This window comes from Leptonychotes weddellii, chromosome 1 (assembly GCF_054177405.1).
Source record: "Leptonychotes weddellii isolate Sample4059 chromosome 1, ASM5417740v2, whole genome shotgun sequence".
Classification (NCBI taxonomy): Eukaryota; Metazoa; Chordata; class Mammalia; order Carnivora; family Phocidae; genus Leptonychotes; species Leptonychotes weddellii.
Window position 1 is genome coordinate 6,134,535 of NC_138369.1, and position 15,686 is coordinate 6,150,220.

Sequence of the window (15,686 nt, forward strand, 5' to 3'; positions counted from 1 at the left end):
TGGAAGCCACACTAATGAATTCCACTTGCGTCTCCTTGGACAGACCTGTCGCAAGTTAACCTCCACCCCAAGCATGTACATGGCACACTTCGAGTCATCTGACTTCAGACCGACACCTCCGAGGAGCCCACACTCATCCAGACCCAGTTGAGAGAGAGTCAGCTGGAAGCTCCTCAGAAATCACAAGCCACCAGCCAGGGTGATTTATAGGAGAGATTTATTTGAAGAAATATTACAACATATAAAAACTACATAAAGTCTTAATTTCCACTCATACAGTGGTAGATTTGATATAACGCATAATAAAAAACTTTTAAAATCCAGAATGCACAAAGTACTGCACAGTTTGATCACTAAGTCATTAGTTGATAAGCAAACCTCACAGAACAGTTTCATGTCAGCCAAGGCCACAAACACCGTGAACGACACACTTGAACTGACAGATTGACATGTTAAAAATACAACATCAGTGCATGGTGGGGATCCCTGGTGCCAGAAACAAGGCGACGGGAGGGCAAAACTAGTCCTTAGTAGTTTCCTCCTCCTTGATTTTCACTAAAGAGAAATAAAAAGTAAAGTCACTGCAGAGCACACATACGACGTTACACTAAGGAACAGACAAGCATAACAAACAGGCTAAAATCAAGGGCCGTGTTAACAGCCAGGTGTCGATGTTAATGGCCCATCAAACAAGCACCTGCAGCAGCTCGGGATGAACATTCAGTGAGACTGCTCCCAGGTGTTCCCCAGAGATTCCCCGGCTGCCCTGGCTAGCGTCTGAGGAAAGGGCCCTGAGCCAACAGCACGCCCACTGCCCCCACCGTACCTGAGGCACTCTCTCGAGCTTTGGCCAACATACAGCGCTTGATCTCCAAGCCAATGGCTTTGGCCAGGGGCGGCGGCACAGCGTTCCCCACCTGCAGGAGGGAAGGAGGGAGATGCCTGGTGTGGCACGGCTGGGGTCAGCACCAGCCTCTTCTCAGAACGATGATGAGGGCACAAAGGCCCAGGTCTCCTGCTCACATGGGCCTGCAAAACCCTGCCACCAAGATGGCTCTGGGACCCTCCAACCAGCCCATCTTCACACCCCAAACCCCGTGTCAAGACCCACCCACAGAAGAACGGCCTTTAAAGGGCTTTAGAAAAGCTCAGATCCAGACATGGATGTCACCATGCCTCACTTCTGGCTAAGAGGGGTTGTTTCTAGAGAACAGGACTTCGGGGCGGGGGGAGGCAGGAGGTTTCTGCTATAAGCCCAGGCACTGTTGGCTTTGTGAGCCATGTGCAGGCATTACTTAGACGGAAATACATTTAAGAAACAGCCAACTCAACACCCAAGGGATTGTTGGTTCATTCCCACCCGTAGCAACTGTGAGTTTTCACCGATGCACATTTACTCTGCTCCTTCACTGAAATTCAGTGCCCTGGAACTTTCCTTTGGGCTAAACCTGCCTCAGAGCTGTAAACAGCAACCGATGTGCTTAACGACAGCCTGACTTGCGAGCACCCTGGGCCCTAGGGACAGGGTCCCTCCTTCCTGGGGATACTGAGGCCGATCGGCCAACAAACTCCGGGTGCTCAGCGTCCCCTCAGAAGTGACCATGTGAGTCCTGCTTCTCCCTGGTCAGACAGAGCGGCCCCTCTCCCATCAGGGCCACTCTGTGTCAGACCCCGTTCGGCCCCTCCTCGAGGACAGAGAAAAAGCAGGCCGGGCCCCGCTCCCCACTGACCTGTCGGTGCTTATCTAGGATGTTGCCAAACAGCCGGTAGGTGTCCGGGAAGCCCTGGGAGCGGGCGCACTCCCGCACACTCACAACGCGGTGCTGCTCAGGGTGCAGGACGCGGCCCTGGGGGCGAAAGGGGAGGTGGGGAAGGGGAACGAAACTGGGCCCACCTGCCCTTTGGGGCAGGAGGAGGGAAGCTGCCCCACAGGAAACTCCAGCCTAGGCCTCGATGGCTGAGTCGGTCTCCGTCAACACAGAGGCAGGAGGTGGTGAGGCGTGCTAGCCTGTCAGGGCCGGCCCCACCTGCCGAGCCCATGCCTCGGTCCCCTCCCAGGCACGACCCCAGTCCTCAGACCTACCTGCTTGCCCATGGGCTCAGGGTTGGTGACGGTGGTGCTGAAGAAGCCATCCCACTCCAGCCGTCCGTAGAGGCCGGCCCAGTGGTTGTGCCTGTTTCCAGTGTGGGGCAAGCACCAGGGGATGAGCGTGTTGAACTGTCTAGCCGCAGAGTCACAGGCTTTGCCCGCTAGAAGAGAGGGCTGCGATGAGACTGTGGTTATGGAACGGGAGGGACAGAGCAGCCAACAGTCCCCAGCCGCAGACAAAGCTTTTACGACTTCATGCGCTCAGCATCTATTTACAGCAGGGCCATCTAGGTTCGGCGTGTCTGTGCCTTGCCCGGGGCCTCAGGTCCGTGAGCGGCAGCCCCCAGTATCTCCTGCTGGGAGCCCCCCGTACTGCTGCAGGTGATCAGAAGATGAGGGGGCTGGGACGGTGGTTCAAGGTAAACCCAAGGGAAGCCCCACCCAGGGCACCGGCAGGGTCCCCACCTTCCACACAGGAGCAGACCCCGCGGAGGGCCCCAGTGCTGCTGCAGCCGTTCTTCTTATCATGGTACGTGTAGCGCAGCTTCCTGGCCATGGTGCCATCGGAGAGTCGCACCTCGATATTCGGCAGGTCGCGCCAGTCTGAGCCGGGCGCCAGAGGGATGTGCCGCATGCGGGCGGCCACCAATGCACTCATGTCCTGAAAATGCACAGCAGGGCCCACTGTCCGTCACTTCAATCAGGGAGCATTTAAGCACCCATGGTAGGCTGGGCACCACCATTCTCGGCACCGGAAACAGGAACCCCCAAGGGGTTTGTATCCCATTGTGGGAGACAAAACAGTAGCCCAAATCGACAACCTGGGGACTGCACGTGCCATGAAGGTAGCAGAGCAGGGACATGGAACAGCATGTGGGAGAGTGGGTGAAGGGCAAGCCGAGAGGGCTTCTCTGAGGTGGTGACAGGTGAGCAGAGCCCAGCAGGATCAGAGAACCAGCTAGAGGAAGAGCTGGGTTTGGTGTATCTGGGAGAACACACAGAACATGGGCAGAAGAGACGAGGTCGGTCAGAGGGGCAGTGGCCAGACACCTGCTCAGGAAGAGCAGCAGCTCGGACGCTCTGTGACCGTGTGCTGCTGCAGGGGGCATGAACGGTAGTGGCAAGAAAAGCAGGAAGCAAGGAGGTGAGGGCGGGAGCCAGCTGAGAGGATGCTGATTTAGGCTGAGCTGGAAGGGGCCAGGCTCAGATCCTGCCTCCCACCCTAAGCCCTGGCTGGGCTCCAACCACATGTTCCATTCTCATGAGGCCACTGGTCCGACCAGGCTGGCCCTGCTCGAAGGCACTGTTACCTTACAGATGTGGTCCCTGAGGATGGGCTGGTACTGTGAGCCCCGGAGCTGCCTCTGGAACCAGGACTGAGGCTCCCCATTGTACAAGATCTCCAGTGCCGAAGCTCCATTCCGGACCTCAGGGAGGTCAGACATGGTGTCCCGCACGGTGATGGTTCGGAACGGGCCCGAGCTTAACCTGCAACAGCACAGCAGGCTGCTGACAACTCTGGGGACCCAGGCCACGACTGTCCCTCATGTTGCAGGTGCCACATCCTGACGGCTGGCACGGCCCCCTCCAGGGAGGACAACCTAGCTCAGAAGTCCAAGGGCCGCCCAAGCTCATGAGGGCGGCATCCTTCTTAGACCCTGTGTACAAAGAGGACAAGCTGCGCTACGGGCTCAGCTCACGGCCACGACCGGGTCCAGCTGCTGCCCTGCGTGCAGCCCTCACCCAGAGGTCAGAGCATGACCAGAGGAGGTAAAGCGCTTGTGCGGCAGGCCCGCACCACGCTGCCTGCTCTGACACGCTCTGCTCAGCTCTGGCCTCTCGAGAGGCCCACCAACACCACACCTCCCAGGGAACACAGCAGGGCAAGGGGGGGCTCCCACCTGGTGATGTTGCTGACGAACTTCTTGTCGTCCACCACGACACTCAGCTGGCAGGCCCGCGGCGCGAACACGTGCAGTGGCTCCGGGAACAGGGGAAGCTTCTCTCCGGGAGCTGCGGCCAGGATGATGGCCCGCCTCCGCGTCTGGGCCACGCCGTACTGACCGGCCTGTGGAGCGCGCCAGGCACGCACAGTCAGGCGGGCACCTCCAGCTAGCCCCTAATTAACTCAGCAGGTTTACTCCTAACAGAAGTAGGACCAGATGAAAGACAAAGGATCCCACACGATGGCCACTAGTCCCTGGAGAAGGTGGGAGTAAACCGTGCTGGCAATTCCAGCCAGCTCTTTCGAGAGCTCTACGCGGGATCCTGTGATCTCAGTGCTCGGGGAGAAGAGCGAGCGGGCAGAGAGCCAAGGAGCCCTGCCGCCTACCCAGCAGCAAGTGGTCACAAGCGCTGCCAACAAGGTTTGATGGGTGAGCCCAAGACCCAAGGAGGCTGGACCTGGGGGGGCGGGGGGGCTGGGTGGGTGGCAGCCCAGCACCTCGCTCACGCAGACACGACCTCACTACCTTCCAGCAAGACTTTCTTCCCATTTTTGAGCATTGCTTCAGCTTTCGTTATGCCATTAGTTACTGAACAGGTATACACAGACTAGCTGCTTTGCAGATCAAGCCTAGTTCCCGCTGATCACCCAAAGTCTCTGTCTGTGCAGACAGAGCTACCAGTCGCTCCCTGGAGTACCATCTTCCACCTTCTCCTGAGGTTCCTACGTGGGTACATTCACCCGAGAGATATTTTTGCTAACCGGTAACGGTTTAGTCTGTGCATCCTTCTGCACATTTTTTTTTTTTAATATTATTTATTTACTTGACAGAGAGAGAGAGATAGCAAAAGCAGGAACACAAGCAGGGGGAGTGGGAGAGGGAGAAGCAGGCTTTCCGCCGAGCAGGGAGCCCGATGCGGGGCTCGATCCCAGGACCCTGGGATCACGACCTGAGCCGAAGGCAGACGCCCAACAACTGAGCCACCCAGGCGCCCCATCCTTCTGCACTTCTGGCTTCACCTACCCTCCATGGGGATCGATCTGCTACCTAGAGCTCCGCAGTTGACCACCAGCCTTCCCTCTCAAGAGAAAGGGGGTGGAAACACACGGCCCTCCTCAGGCACCAGAGGATGCGACTCTCAAAACCGTAAGAGGTAGGCGGACTTACTGGCGCACCGGGTCTGTGCTCCCAGACCTGGATGCTGCAAGCTTTGCAGAGGCGGGTGCAGGCCCCAGCTGCCACCTCCCCCACACTCACTGGCACATGTCACTGTAGTACAGGCCTGTCCCGTTCCACTCTATTTTCAGTTAGAAACCATGTGCCACAGTCCAGGGACCACCGAGCCCCTCCCTGGCCACAGCCGTCTGCCCACCTGCAACACGCCGAAGGTGCACTGATAGCCCATGCGGACGAGGCAGCGGAGAGTGAGCTTCAGGACCATGGAGCGCTTGAAGGAAACGAAATTCCGGACGTTCTCCAACAGGAAGTAGCGGGGCCGGTAGTAGTCACAGTAGCTGTGGGAGGTGGCAGAGACTACGAGGGTCATCCGCACGCACCAAACGAAGACCTACTCTACCAGAGGCTACACCCGAAGGCTCGAAGTTTGCTCGTTGGGAAGCTACACTCGCTGACTCTCCGAGTCTCTCTGCCAAAAGCCAGCTGTGAACTCCCTGGAGGCAAGGGCTGGGCGCCTCACCTGCACACACGGCCTCCAGCAGACACACCAGCTAACCCAGCGACCCTGCGCCACCAGCACACGTGCCGTCGCGGTGCCAGGGCGGGCTGTCTAGCCACCCTCAGGCAGCCCTGGGCGCGGGGCTTCTACTCCGTTTACCTGAGAAAGGAAACCACCAGGGAGTTCTTGAACTTGGAGTAGGTACGAGAGTTGAAGCGGTTCATGCCACTGAACCCTTGGCAAGGCGGCCCACCACACAGCATCTCCACGTCTCCCTTCTGAGGCAGCTTTTGACCCCGGGAGTTGGTCGCCTCCCCGGCCATGACCAGCTTCAGCAGCACGTTGCAGTCCTCCGTGAACACCGTGGACCCAGGATTGTTCAGCCGAAATGCCTGGGCCGCAGGGTCCCACATCTCGATGGCCCACAGTGTTTCCGAGATGCCTGGGACATACAAGGACAAATGTGTGCCAAGAACCCCCTTGAATCACACTCGAGGCAGAACTGTGACCGGAGCCAGAAACGTCTTCCAGGTAGAACCTGCCTGATCCAGTTTTACTAGCCTTTTTTTTTTTTAAGATTTTATTTATTTGACAGAGAGAGACACAGCGAGAGACGGAACACAAGCAGGGGGAGTGGGAGAGGGAGAAGCAGGCTTCCCGCAGAGCAGGGAGCCCGATGCGGGGGCTCGATCCCAGGACCCTGGGATCATGACCTGAGCCGAAGGCAGACGCTTAAGGACTGAGCCACCCAGGCGCCCCCAGTTTTACTAGTTATGCAGAGAAACCCTCATGGTATTTACCTGCTTGGTGGAATCCTTCCGACAACCCCCCACAGCCAGAAAACACATCCAAGGTCCGCAGCTTAGGCAGTTTAATTTCTGTCTCTGGTTCACTCGGCTCACACGTTTGAGACTTTGCCCTGCCCTTCCCTGGAAGAGACAGGCCACAAGTTAGGTCAGAGCCCTAACCTGTTCTCCTTAAACTCTCATTTTGAATTCACAGCAGAGAATGATGTAACATCAGAAGCTGTGTTTTCATACCAAATGATTCATCAGTCCCCAAATTATGTAAGACAGACTTGAAGAGAACGGTGCAGAATAATGACATACCTTTACCCTTCCCTTTCCCTTTGTTTCCAGGGCTACGGGCATGGTTTGGAGGATCTTCAAAGCTTTTGTTCTTGGCATTATAGGCCTAAGAAGGAAAAACCACAACAGTCTGGCAGGGAAACACATTGGTCCCTTTTCTAACAAAGACACTTTAAGTTAATCTGATAAAGATCCACTTGATTTCTCCCTAATTATGGCCATAAGCAATTAGCCATCAATAAGAATACTTTGATTTTATTATGTTGGAAACGGGGAGGGGATGGGGGAGTTCTATGATACAATTATTTTGTGGCCAACTCTGGAATTCCTGCTATTCTAAGTACCTGGACTACTCATTCTAAAAATAGACAAAGTGATAATTGGGCCATCCACAGTGCAACATGAGGGAAACACAGGCGTGTATCAACTTCAGATGACCTAACACAGGAAGAGCCACGCTCAAACAATTTAAAAGCTATTAACTTAATTGACAGACTCCCAGATCCTTTCTCAGTCACCAGTGCTCAGCCGTATAGACCTCACCTGGCCACAGACTCTGGGCGAAGGGACTGAGAGGCAGGGCTGAGTCCGCCAGGGATAGGGGCACCTTTCCGTAACTCACATTAAGACATTAATAGGGCTAGCAGAGGCCTCCTAGTAGTCTCCAAATAAACTGTAGGTGCATAAGGACTCTCAAATGTTACTTCTGGCTTAAGAAAGTGTTAAGTTCCAGAAGAACTTGAATACCGCAGATTCATACTCTGGGTATTTCCACTACTTTCTTGGAGGCTGGAACTTTGACCTGAAGCCCCTCCCTCCGGTAAGTGCAGGGTACCACCTCAAGGAAGTAGAAGCGGTCTGGCCCCCCCGCAGAGAAGTCCTGGAGGCACCCAGGCAGGTCCTCCCCATACTCCACAGTACAGCGGCCCTGCACGGCCTTGAAGTCCACCACCACCTCCTCATCGCTCCAGTAAAGCAGGTTGATGTCTGAATGGTAACTTGCTGGGGTAGACTTGTGGGTGTTCTCTGGCCTGAAAATGGAAGCGTCTTGGTTAGCAATTCTCTTTTGCTGTTAACTAACAAAAGAATTAAACAGCACCACATTTCTGGGGGTGCTCAGAAAACCAACGGTAAAGACCACAACCCCATTAGGTCAACTTGATTTCTATCCCCCCCCCCTTCACTGACACGACCAACAGAGTGACTCCTTGCCATGAACTCAGCATGGGATTTGCTGTCTCCTTCACCACAAAGGACAGCTGCCTGTTGCCCGTTAAGCATCTAGGGCTTCCTTCTCTTGCCTATACTAGCCAGACTTCTCATTTCTTTTCTGCTAATACAAATGATTATTACAAAGACTTTAAAAAGTCTTTGATATACATTATTTAAGTGAAACAACCTTACACCCATTTCTGATTATTTTCCGGTTAGCTCCTACCCACTAGGAGTTACTAGGATCCCAGAAGCAGACTGACTGAAGCCAAGAACTTGGGAAAAGGACAGACAGAGGGGAACCCCAGAAACAGGAAAGGACGCCTGGGAAGAACAGGAGGAGAGAATGGGAAGAGTCGGGGAGAGGGCACAGAACTCAGACAATCCTAAATAGATGGCAGAGCCCAGGACATTCCACCCGACTTTGTCACACACTTGACTTCTGTGTAAGGATTTCTCTGGGGGAGAGAACTCTTGTCGCTTTAAAATAAAAGTCTAGGGGCACCTGGGTGGCTCGGTTAAGCAGCTGCCTTCAGCTCAGGTCATGATCCCAGGGTCCTGGGACTGAACCCCACAATGGGCTCCCTGCTTGGTGGGGAGTCTGCTTCTCCCTCTCCCTCTGCCCCTGCTCACTCGTTCTCTCAAATAAATAAAATCTTTAAAAAAATAAAAAAAGTAAAATAAAACAAAGGTCTAAAGCAAGGCTATGAAATATAATTAAGTCACTGTCAGCACCCACCAGATAATGAGAAACACTTAGAAAAACAGCTATCTCTACCAAAGTCTTAAAATATCACTGTTACAACCCCATTTCAGACTTCTAGAAGAGTGTGGCCTCCTGGAAGAGCAGAGGCCTTCACCAACCTGTAGAATTTGTTGATTCTGATCTTGATGTCAGTCTCGTTGGGCCTGCCATTGCTCTTCTTGATACAGAAGATTTCTTTTATTCGGCCAATTCGATATGGCTCAGGGGCATCCAGGTTACTGCCTTTGATGTAATCAGAGTATTTCCGGTAGTGTTCTGGATATAAATCTTCGTCCACAGGCTCCTTCCGTGGGCGTTTCACGGGGCTGGACAGCTTGATACTGCAGAGAAGCAAGCATTACGCATAACCGAACATGAAACCATAAAAAGCAATCACCTCAGCCTTCCTTACCAGCCAGTAACTACTACTTAATTCGAACACCTTATAAACTAATGCAGCTAAGTGCCCCAAGATTTACAGAGAAATATGAAATCTCACCCATAGTTTAAAATGAGCATTCTCAGGGCACCTGGGTGGCTCAGTGGGTTAAGCATCTGCCTTCAGCTCAGGTCATGATCCCGGGGTCCTGGGACTAAACCCCACATCAGGTTTCCTGCTCAGCGGGGAGTCTGCTTCTCCCTCTCCGCCCACCCCCCCCCGCCGCACCACCCACTCGTGTGGGCTCTCAAATAAAATCTTTAAAAAAATAAACGAGCCTTCTCCATCTGTGCACTGCTGGCTGACACTGCTTGAATCTGCCCAGCTCCCGGCCACATGGCAGGACTGCACTTTCTGGCATGTGACTCATTCTGCTCAATGAGTGTGAGAAAGGACACACAAGCACTTCCAGGTGGGAACACTAAATTGCCAGGAGAGCCTCCAGGACGCTTTCCCTTGGCTCAGACTGGCAGCTCCGAGAAGGCAGTGGTTCCATCAGTTCAATTCCGAGTGACCCAACCCGTCAGGTGCCCTGTTGAACCATGATGGACACACAGTAAAGGCAAGAAGGCAACCTCCCCATTTGTGGGCTTGTTCCCAAGGCACAACCTGTGCTCTCCTGACAGGTGCTGACCTGGAGGTGATGCTGCAAAAGGCACGGGGTGGAGACTCGTGGTCTGGGCAAGCCGAATTTGGCCTGCCTACTGAGGTACAGCTGGTCATCTGATTTGGCTACACACTTTCAAGGCTGTCCTGAGGAGGGCAGCTGCCAGGCTTTCCCACCACACCCCCTTAGTCTGACAGGTTCCAGAGGGGGCCCCGAGCACGGCGTGGACGCTTGTGTTGTGCAGCGAGCACCTGGGCACACAGCACCTTGGGCACCCTCTCCAACGCACCAAGGACAGCGGGGCTAAAGGGGGCTACATGCACAACTGCCCGAGGCCGGAAGTCCCCTGCCCTCTGTTCTGTAATTCACAGTAACTGAACGGAGGGTGGGGACTGGGTTCTAACTGGGACTTTAGGAAAATGCTACTGCAAGTCGGAAAACAGAGAAGTTCGGAAAGTGTTGGTTGTAAACGCAACCCCACGCTAGTTCTTAGAACAAAGACTCGATCAAGTGTGGAATTTCCTCGGCTTTATTTGTCCCCGAAGAGCCCCAACCCTCTGATATGCAAAGAGTCTCGGTACTTCTAGGTAAATGGGATTGCAACTCCCGTTCATTCAATCTTTACTCTAGGCCAGGCACTGGGCTAAGTGCTTTCCGTTCAACTCACTTCATCCTAAGAGCCGGGCAGGCGACAGCATCCTCCCGTGGAACAGTCAGGGACTGAGAGGAGATGGTCTCCGCCCCAAAGCCTCACGGCTGGGCAGGGCCCCACCATGGGTACTGGCGCCCCCTTAGCCGGGGCATCCTTGGACTGCCTTCAGGCTTACAGCTTCACTCTGCAGTGAACCAGCCGCATTCTACACGGGAGAGCTGGCCGTCGATGATCACCAGGTACTACGGTGACAGTTCAGGCAGCAGCTAGTCCTCGGGGTCCAGGGTGGGGGACATCACAAAGCCAACCCTGTACTGGTCCAGAGCTTATGGCCCTGACCTGGGCAGAGCAGGCACTCACTTGAACGTGAAGGCCTCGGGGAGGAGGTACACGCCATCACCCACTCGATACTGGATGCCATTCTTGGTGGCCGAGCTGTAGAGAACCCGGGTGTCCAGGTCCTCAAGCTGTTCCAGGACCCTGGGAATTTCTTTTTGCCTCATTTCAGCCAGACGGGCACAGCTTACACAGAACCTGAAGGAGTGAAGGACAAAAACAAAAGGCCCTGAGCTGGTTGGTAGCGGCTGCAGCAACAACAACCAGTGGCCTAATCCAAAGACTGATGACCAACAGAAAACATTTGTAGATACTTGAAGGAAGCAGCTTTCCTGTAGTTTACACTTTGGAAAACACTTACTTGGGACCAAAGATATAACACAAGAAAATGACAAGTCAACTCCACTTTCGAGTATTTGATATAAAAACCCTAAGATGGGGCGCCTGGGTGGCTCAGTCGTTAAGCGTCTGCCTTCGGCTCGGGTCCTGACCGAGCCCCGCATCGGGCTCCCTGCTCAGCGGGAAGCCTGCTTCTCCCTCTCCCACCCCCCTGCTTGTGTTCCCTCTCTCACTTGTCTCTCTCTCTGTCAGATAAATAAAATCTTCAAAAAAAAAATTAAAAAAAATAATAAAAACCCTAAGACAAACAGAATGTAGAACACGGTAACGAATACACCACAAGCAAAAATGCAGAGTGGCTCAGTCAGAACCCCATGTTGAAGGAGTCTCCTACCATTCTCTCTATAGGCTGAAAAGCTAGCTGGTAAAATTCATTATTTCTCATCAATAAGCCCATAAAGGAGAGCTAGACATGGCCTTCACTGGAGATCAAGTCAAAAGGCAGCAGCAGGCCAACGGGAGAAACCCCAGAAGCACGTAAGGCAGCCTCCCAGCCTTCACCCCATCAGCCTCGCTGCTGCTGGAGGGGCGCCAGTGCCACGCTGAGTCCAAACGGCGGGGTACAGAGGTTACAAAGGCAGGCACGGGGCACTGAACACCTAGAGAAAATTTTATAAAGCCTCCCTAAGAGCAGTCACTCACCAGTTAGAATAAAGCAGCATCAGAGGTATCACTTATGAAAGAAAACCTCTAAGAAACACAAAGAAACATGAAAGGTCTGTAGCACAAAGGCCGAGAAGCACACAAAAACACACATTCTGCTGCCGGATGGGAGAGCTTCTCACGAAGGTAACTCCGCACCCGGGCCGTCCATACACTTAAAGCAACTGTGACCAAGTCGGGCTGGTGTTTGATGAGCGGGGGAGAAAAACCCCGCCAGACAGCAGCACATGAGAGTCAGGGGCCGGCCCGCACTCACTTGTACTTGTTCTCCTCCGTTGGCTGGGTTTTCGGAGGGGACTCAAATCTCGCGTAGTCTTGATCATACCACAGCTGGTAGAAGTAGGTCTTTCCGTCATCCTCCGTTATCAGAGCCTCAGGATCCATGCCTCCCTGTGAGCACAAAGACCCGGTGTCAGCCATGACCCCACGCAGGGAGGGAAGTGCAAGCGAGGGGCGCTGGGCACTCACCTCCAAGGCCCAGTTCTCCGACGGAGCTTTATAGACGACCTTCACCTTGCTGTGGATGTACGAAAGCTGCATGTCCTCACATTCATCCACCAGGAAGAGCTCCAAGGGGTCCGACGTGGCTCCGAGGACTGTGTCTGTCCCGGCGCAGAACCAGTGGGCATGAAACATCTGCCCATTGCTGCTGTCCTCCCACAGTGCAGTGACCCTGGAGTCCGAAGAAAGTCACTCACCTGACTGGCAAATCTGGACTGAATCTACTTAGGACAACTTGTGTTTTCTTTTTGCAATTAGCCTAGCAAAGAGCCGCTGCGGCTCTCCGTACATAAGCATCTCCTAGTTGTCTAAGAGAATGTGTGCTGAAGTCAAGCAAAGGAAAAGATACAAACCTTGCTAAATACAGCGGTTTTGAGGAGTCATCTGGAATAACAGAGACACAGTCCCCCACTTCCAGGGTTTCTGAGTCGATGCAAACCTTCTTAAAGTAATTCTTCTTCCCATCAGTCTGAAAACAAGAGCTTCATTTCAGGTGAGGATGGGTTTGAAGGTCCAGTCTCTGCTTGACCTACCTGTTCCTATTACTTTGCATAAAAGCCTAATTCCTAATAATTTTGTTAAATCACGAGCCTCTACCAACCTGGCTACTACAGAAAACATCTACCTCCCTTAGCTGGAAATCTGCATGAAGAGCACTCACATTCCCTCCTCGTCAGCCCTGCCCTTCAGTGTCAGCAGCAAAGCAGATTCCAGCATTTGATTTTAAACTAGCACCGGTCCCAACTCCTCGCACCAAGGTCCTAAGGCCACATCCCAGCCCCAACTCCTGTCAGCCACGAGGACCTACTTCTCCCACCAGGAAAGCCAGGTTCCCCCTGAGGGCCTCTGCCCTGCCTCTCCCCCACATCTTTGTGAGGCTGGTTCCTCGCCAACCTTCTGAGTCTCAGCTCAGAGGCTGCCTCCTCGGGAAGCCCCCAAGGGCCCAACCTCCCTCCAGCCCTGCACCCGCTGGACAGTCCATGTGCCTATTCTCCTGTCCTAGAGGATCAGCACCACAGCACAGAGGCTTAGCCACGTCCAGGCCTACAGCAGCATCTGGCAGGGGTAGGCCTCACGCTACAGAGTGGATCTTCGGCTTACAGACATCAAGGAAGCAGTGCTAAAGGAAAGGAAAGCTCTCCAGCTTTGATAAAAGTTGTGCCTTAGATAGACAATAGACAATCACAGAACGACAGGGAGGTAATCTGCTAGTGTCGCAAAAACCCCCACGCCCAGGCCAGAGGGGGGGCAGTGATGGCTCTCTTTGAAACAAGCTTTGAAGGAGAACCAGCCTGACACCCCCAGGACAGTGTCAAATGCCCACTTTGGAGTGTTAGGAGTCTTTGGGCACACAACAAAAACAAACAAACAACAACAAAAAACATTTCTGGTGCATGGCCAAGGGCCTTGGCCTCTCCCATGGGCCCTGCTCTTCTCATAGGCAAACGAGCAGGCTTCTCCGCTCCAGGGCTCAGGCTGCTGAAGCGGTTTGGCAGTTATAGAGAGGGGACAACTCTTTTCTCAGAGATGTGACAATAAGAAGAGAAGCTTCTCCAGAATTACCTTAACAGCGTCTCCAACCCAAGAGATCCGATTCTTGTTCTGTTTCTTTTTCTTCCCCTGATGCATTTTTTTGGGTGATGGCATCTCCGGAATATTGTCATCGACTTCTTCATCGTCATCTGCCTCCTTCATGGCCATGTTGGGGCATCTATAAAGTCACTTGTTATAAGCAAATACCCTTTCATAATAAAGTAAAACCTACTGGGGATGTTTTAGTCAGATAACAGGGACAGGCCGGTGACAACGCTAGACAAGGGAAGGCTGCCTGCTCTGGATAGCTCAGCCCACCTGTCCTGGGCAAAGCTCATCTGCCACCAGCTGGCATTGTCCTCTGCTACAAGGACGGCGTCAGCCAAACCTACCTCCTCTCTTGGCAAGCCTGTTTGCTCCGTCCGCTACCACCAAACTTAACCATATCTTTACAGGCTTTACATTGTCCACATTCGGGCTGTTGACAAACCTAAAAAGTTTTAAGAAGTGAATGAAACGGCCATTAGTAACCATTGGTAACCATTTTTTCGGTGAATTACGATTTAAAAAAAATTGTATTTAGCCTCATTAGGTGAAGTATGAGAAGTAAGTTCAGAACAAGATCGCATTCGCACCCTCCAGGTTAGCAAATTTAAAAAGCAGGGCATGGGTTGGGACGAGTGCAGAGAAATGAGAGCTCGCAAAACTCAAAGGATAAGCCAGCACCACCACTTTGGAGTTTTCTAGACCAAAGTTAAACCTATAAAGCGCAGCCCAGCAATTCTGCTTCTACGTAGAGACGGTCACAAGAAACCTCATTCAAGGACACTGCCACAGCATTAAACAGAGGGATAAGCTGGGATATTCATATAATGAAACACTATTAAATAATCAAAGTGAGTCGGGCGCCTGGATGGCTCAGTTGGTTGGGCGACTGCCTTCGGCTCTGGTCATGATCCTGGAGTCCTGGGATCGAGTCCCACATCGGACTCCCCACTCGGCGGGGAGTCTGCTTCTCCCTCTGACCCTCCCCCCTCTCATGTGCTCTCTCTCATTCTCTCTCTCTCAAATAAATAAATAAAATCTTTAAAAAAAAAATTGGGGGCGCCTGGGTGGCTTATTCGTTAAGCGACTGCCTTCAGCTCAGGTCATGATCCTGGAGTCCCGGGATCGAGTCCCACATCGGGCTCCCTGCTCAGCGGGGAGTCTGCTTCTCCCTCTGACCCTCTGCCCTCTCATGCTCTCTCGCTCTCATTCTCTCTCTCAAATAAATAAAATCTTAAAAAAAAAAAATTGGGGGCGCCTGGGTGGCTCAGTTGGTTAAGCGACTGCCTTCGGCTCAGGTCATGATCCTGGAGTCCCTGGATCGAGTCCCGCATCAGGCTCCCTGCTCAGCGGGGAGTCTGCTTCTCCTTCTGACCCTCCGCCCTCTCATGCTCTCTCGCTCTCATTCTCTCTCAAATAAATAAATAAAATCTTTAAAAAAAAAAAAATTGGGGGCGCCTGGGTGGCTTATTCGTTAAGCGTCTGCCTTCAGCCCAGGTCATGGTCCCAGGGTCCTGGGATCGAGTCCCGCATCGGGCTCCCTGCTCAGCGGGGAGTCTCCTTCTCCCTCTGACCCTCCCCCCTCTCATGTGCTCTCTCTCAAATAAATAAATAAAATCTTTAAAAAAAAAAAAAAATTGGGGGCGCCTGGGTGGCTTATTTGTTAAGCGACTGCCTTCGGCTCAGGTCATGATCCTGGAGTCCCGGGATCGAGTCCCACATCGGGCTCCCTGCTCAGCGGGGAGTCTGCTTCTCC

General features: G+C 53.2%; 1 protein-coding gene across 1 annotated transcript; it reads right to left on the minus strand.

The window, feature by feature from the left end:
* Positions 1-200: 200 nt before the first annotated feature.
* On the minus strand, positions 201-14,417 carry DNMT1 (DNA methyltransferase 1). Its single transcript, XM_081812192.1, has 19 exons — positions 14,278-14,417; positions 13,916-14,063; positions 12,706-12,821; positions 12,320-12,524; positions 12,108-12,241; positions 10,814-10,987; positions 8,875-9,096; positions 7,637-7,829; positions 6,820-6,904; positions 6,511-6,639; positions 5,870-6,152; positions 5,408-5,549; positions 3,991-4,157; positions 3,400-3,577; positions 2,555-2,750; positions 2,084-2,250; positions 1,731-1,847; positions 827-917; positions 201-555 (listed from the first exon to the last, which is right to left on the minus strand). Exons 1-19 carry the CDS (start codon positions 14,328-14,330, stop codon positions 521-523), a joined length of 2,835 nt encoding a protein of 944 aa, XP_081668318.1. The 5' UTR covers positions 14,331-14,417; the 3' UTR covers positions 201-520.
* Positions 14,418-15,686: the final 1,269 nt, after the last annotated feature.

What these genes read in the sequence shown, in the direction of transcription:
- DNMT1 (XM_081812192.1), bottom strand. Translation starts at nt 14,330, where the DNA reads ATGGTTAAGTTTGGTGGTAGCGGACGGAGCAAACAGGCTTGCCAAGAG. An exon ending in ACGGAGGAGAACAAGTACAA is followed by an intron (nt 10,988 to 12,107) that starts GTGAGTGCGGGC and finishes TCACTCCTTCAG; the next exon opens with GTTCTGTGTAAGCTGTGCCC. An exon ending in TCCTAGATAAGCACCGACAG is followed by an intron (nt 918 to 1,730) that starts GTCAGTGGGGAG and finishes TCCCTCCTGCAG; the next exon opens with GTGGGGAACGCTGTGCCGCC.